The 4831-nt window shown below is 44.0% G+C and overlaps 1 protein-coding gene across 1 annotated transcript; it reads right to left on the bottom strand.

The window, feature by feature from the left end:
* Positions 1-3054: 3054 nt before the first annotated feature.
* Positions 3055-4226, bottom strand: LOC149443060 (uncharacterized). The gene is made up of 5 exons (XM_089655944.1): positions 4072-4226; positions 3862-3985; positions 3648-3745; positions 3331-3558; positions 3055-3222 (listed from the first exon to the last, which is right to left on the bottom strand). The coding sequence occupies exons 1-5, from the start codon at positions 4174-4176 to the stop codon at positions 3070-3072; spliced, it is 708 nt and encodes a 235-aa protein (XP_089512070.1). The 5' UTR covers positions 4177-4226; the 3' UTR covers positions 3055-3069.
* Between the last annotated feature and the right edge of the window lie 605 nt (positions 4227-4831).

Here is a 4831-nt window from a genome sequence, read left to right as displayed (position 1 = left end):
ATCGAATGTTTTCATCCCTCGTCCAAGGCATTGAACTATTTCACTCTTTTCGGCAGCAGAGAGTTCCTTTTTCTTCCCCATATTGCTTGAAAATGGTTCTCTGCTTAATAATGTGGAACACCGTCCTTTAGTAGTTTTTCCTTAAATTGGGCTCACCGGCCAATCTAATTATCACAGGTGTCCCAGATTGTTTTCAGTGATCAAAAGAGCCCCGACACACAATGCCATCCATGAGTTACACTGAAAAACAAAATATTTCATCTTTGTGACACTTAAATAGAATTTGCAGAATAATTTGGAACACAGTGTACATTGCCCTTCTCTTTGTCCCCAGTCACCCCCTCTAGATGGTTCTGTAAAGGGCCTACATGCTGGGACCGGACCTTTCTACTATTCATATATTGGAGGAATGTTTTGGGGTCGTCCTGATATCTTTCTGTCCTTTGTTTTCAGTTTTTGCGCCTTTATTTTCTTTTTGCATATTCTGTTATATTCATTGTAATGTGTAAACGATGATCGCGTTCCTTCATTTTTATATGTAATAAAAGCTCTTTTCTTATTATCTATCGCTTTTGTAACTTTGGCCGTAAGCCACATAGGTTTGATTTTTAGTCTTTTATACTTGTTGCTCATGGGAATATATTTTGCAGTGTGGTCACATACAGTCTTTTTGAAGAACTCCCATTTCTGTGTTGTGTTCATCGATGCCAATATTCCCTCCCAGTCTAAGTCTTGGAGAGCAGCTCTCAGCCTTGGAAAATTAGCTCTCTTAAATTGAGCGTTTTTATTTTTCCCGTATGTGCTCACTGTTTACAGGTAACAATAAATGAAATCATGTTATGGTCACTGCTACCCAGATGTTCTTTTATATGAACATTCGTAATAAGCTCTGCATGGTTGGAGATGACCAGGTCTAGCAGAGCATCATTCCTAGTTGGGGCCTCTATGAACTGGACCATAAAATTATCCTATAGTAGGTTTATACATTTTTGCCCTTTAACTGTTCCTACAGTACCATTACTCCAGTCACTTTCCGGGTAGTTACCATCCCCCATTATTATCACTGTCCCAGCCCTTGCAGCCCTTTCCATCTGTGCAAGGAGCTGAGTCTCCACCTCATTAACACTGGGAGGCCTATAACAAACTCCAATGATGACCTTTGTAGTACCATCCCCCATGTGCAGTTCCACCCATACTTCAGCCTCATCACACTCTCCATCTACTAGGTCCTCTTTCACACTCGCACTGAGATCACTTCTCACATAGAGACAGACGCCACCACCTTTCCTATTTCCCTCGTCTCTCTGAAAGAGAACCTAGCCAGGAATATGAATGGCCCAGTCATGTGAGGAATGAAGCCAAGATTCAGCAATACCAATTCAATCCTAGTTCTCTTCATGCACCAAACCTTCCAACTCACCTATTGTGCTGGGCACACTTCTGGCATTGGGGAACAAACACTTTCATTCACTGACACCTTGTTCATTCACTGACACCTTGTTCATTCACTGACACCTTGTTCACAGGGATTTTGTGTATTTTTTATTTTCATACAAATAGTACTAATTCCACTGATTGTTTGTAACATGGGAACCTTCTTACCATCTGCCATAGCCCTCCCCCCATCTTTCCCCATTCCACCTCCCGAATAAGTACTGACCCGTCTGATCTGTCTACCCCGTTATAATTGAATTCTCCCTCCCCCTCCATCCTAGTTTATATACTCCTCCAGCCTTCCCATAAACCCCTCCCCCAGCACAGCAGACCCCCTTCCATTTAGGTGCAGACCATCTCAAGCATATAGGCTGCACCCCAATGAAAAGTCAGCCCAGTGCTCTAGGTCAGGACTCCATTTTTATTCTTCTCCTGCCATCAATAGCCAACCCGGTCCCACACTTCATCCATGTCTTTGGGGACCTCTGATCTCCTTATCAACTGTTTCTTCCGTGATGAAGATCAGCCATGGAGTATATCTGAGGTGTATATCAGGGTGTGCTTCTTCCCCACATGAGAGCTGGGATGTCCAGCAACATTCATCTAGAAGACATTTCCCACACTCAAGGCACTAATACACCTCAAGGGTTGTGTGGGACCCCTGATGTACAGAAAGACAGGACTTCAGTGAGGAATCAGGACTATGTAATGTACAACATAGAGTATATAGTGCAATGGTCAGGAGTATGGAATATACAACATAGAGTATATAGTGCAGGGGTCAGGAGGATGTAATGTACAACACAGAGTATATAGTGCAGGGGTCAGGAGTATGTAATGTACAACATAGAGTATATAGTGCAGGGGTCAGGAGTATGTAATGTACAACATAGAGTATATAGTGCAGGGGTCAGGAGTATGTAATGTACAACACAGAGTATATAGTGCAGGGGTCAGGAGTATGTAATGTACAACATAGAGTATATAGTGCAGGGGTCAGGAGTATGTAATGTACAACATAGAGTATATAGTGCAGGGGTCAGGAGTATGTAATGTACAACATAGAGTATATAGTGCAGGGGTCAGGAGTATGTAATGTACAACATAGAGTATATAGTGAAGAGTTTGGAGAATGTAATATACAAAATAGAGTATACAGTGTAAGGGTCAGGACTCATAATATTGGTATTCAGGAATCAGTGAAAGATTAAATGTTTACTGTAGACAAGTTGCAGAGATCCCACACCGCTGCCTCCCATCTCCTGAGACTGCACTCAGTGACTTGTGTCTGAGACACTACAGACATATCCCTCCACCCGGCACAGCCAGCAGATAACAGAGCAAGGAACCCTGGGAGAAATGATCGGTCAGAGATTTTACCTGTGCATGAGGAAAAATGGTGAAAATAAACATTTTGCTGCCAGCTGGACCCCAGAACCTCCATAAATCCAGTCTAGATACATAAATTGTGTCTGCAGCACAGAGAAGGAAGATTATCCGAGAGAAATCCAGGAATACAGGACGGGGAACACAGCTCAGGAAAGTGACCAGGGGATTACAGGCTGATATCATCCAGTCCCCGCCCTACTCTGGACCAATCAGTGAGCAGTATGGGTGGAGGAATGGATTTAGTGTTCATGACCCACCTGTGCTGATCTCTGTAGGAGTGTCCTCCTCTATAAATGTCCCCGTTATTCCATCCTCCTCCATAGACTGCTGATCATCCCTCACATACGCCTCTTCTTCTTCTGCTTTCACCTCAAATTCTATATCGATTGGATCTCCACTCTAAATCAAGGAAATGAGAGAAAATATCATCTGTAAAATATAAGGTCACATAAAATATCCACACATCATCTTTACAAGTTCATGTTCTAGATGCTCCATCCCACCAACCTTGTAATGATGAGGGATGGTGTGACCTTCCTGTGTGGAATCCCGGGAATACAGAGGACGGGGACATCTCTCTGGTGGGTTCCTGTAGCTGGATGACTCCACCATGGTGTCCTGGTACAGATCTTTGTGTACTTTTAGAAGCTCTGACTCCTCCATCCCCCCATCCTCATCCTCCTCCTCTTTTATCTCTTCTTTAAACTCAACTTGAGGATCTCTCAGGTTTCCACTCTGAATATATAATAAAAATGACATCAATGGTAACAATGCAGATAATGTACAGATCCTAATGATACTATCAGTGATTGTTCCTCATCTACCTGACGATGGTGAGGAATGGTGTGACCTTCCTGTGTGGAATCCCGGGAATACAGAGGACGGGGACATCTCTCTGGTGGGTTCCCATGACTGGATCCATCTGTAGGAAACACACACACTGACTGAATCCATTGTTTCTATGTGTTTATCAGATGATGGGGGATCTAGGTGGATCCTCCGTACTGCTCTCTCCTTTACAATAAAGTCTCCTCTTACCCGGTGATGTGAGGGGCGGCTGATTGTCCATCATGACGTCCTTGTAGAGATCCTTGTGTCCTTCTAAATACTCCCACTCCTCCATGGAGAAATAGACAGTGACACCCTGACACCTTATAGGAACCTGACACACACAATGATACAGTCACCATCCAGACACATCCCTTGTCTGTTACTGGAGAATGTCCCAGAATTCCCGGCACCGCTCACCTCTCCTGTCAGCAGCTCCATCATCTTCTTGGTGACTTCTAGAATCTTCTGCATGTTGTGTCTCTCAGGGTTTAGGGAGTCACATGGAGGCACTGTGATGGTCATATGATCACCTGACTTCAGAAGAGGAAATCTCTGTATTGAGGAACCAATAGGAATATCATGTTAGACTCTCAGAATCCTCCTCACCTCTCCAGTCAGGTCTGTTTTATTAATAGAGATAAGGGCAGCACAGTGACTAAATGGTTAGCACTTCCGCCTGGCAGTACTAGGGTCGTTGGTTCGAATCCCAGCCACGGCACCACCTGCCTGGAGTTTGCATGTTCTCCCTGTGCCTGCGTGGGTTTCCTCCGGGTACTTTAGTTTCCTCCTCCATCCTCATTGGTGCCATCATGTGATCTATACAGGTCTCCTTGTAGACGGATAACTTTGGGAAATGAAAGTAAGAATGATTTGGATGGTATTGGTCACACAATAATAGGATGTGGATGTGAGGGGGGAATAGGAGGGTTGCTGGACATGTAAGGACTACTCCCCCCATGGGAAGACATTTAGTTTGGACTGTTTAGTGTTTGTTACATCTTGAAGGACCTGGAATCCTCTTGGCCCGTCGGATCAGAAATTCCTTTTTCTCTGTTGGGTTTGTTTTGTTTCTGGTTTGCAGCTGAATCAGGACTCCTCTAAGAACAAGTGCTCACTGAGTGAAGGAATGTCCTTCTCTATGTTACTTGATATTCCAGAACATATCACATGACCAGTG

Source organism: Staurois parvus, unplaced genomic scaffold (genome assembly GCF_062004578.1).
Source record: "Staurois parvus isolate SC_StPar_1 unplaced genomic scaffold, SC_StPar_1.0 ptg000878l, whole genome shotgun sequence".
NCBI lineage: Eukaryota > Metazoa > Chordata > Amphibia > Anura > Ranidae > Staurois > Staurois parvus.
Note: the sequence above shows the minus strand (reverse complement) of the source record. Positions and strands in the feature narration are given on the sequence as shown.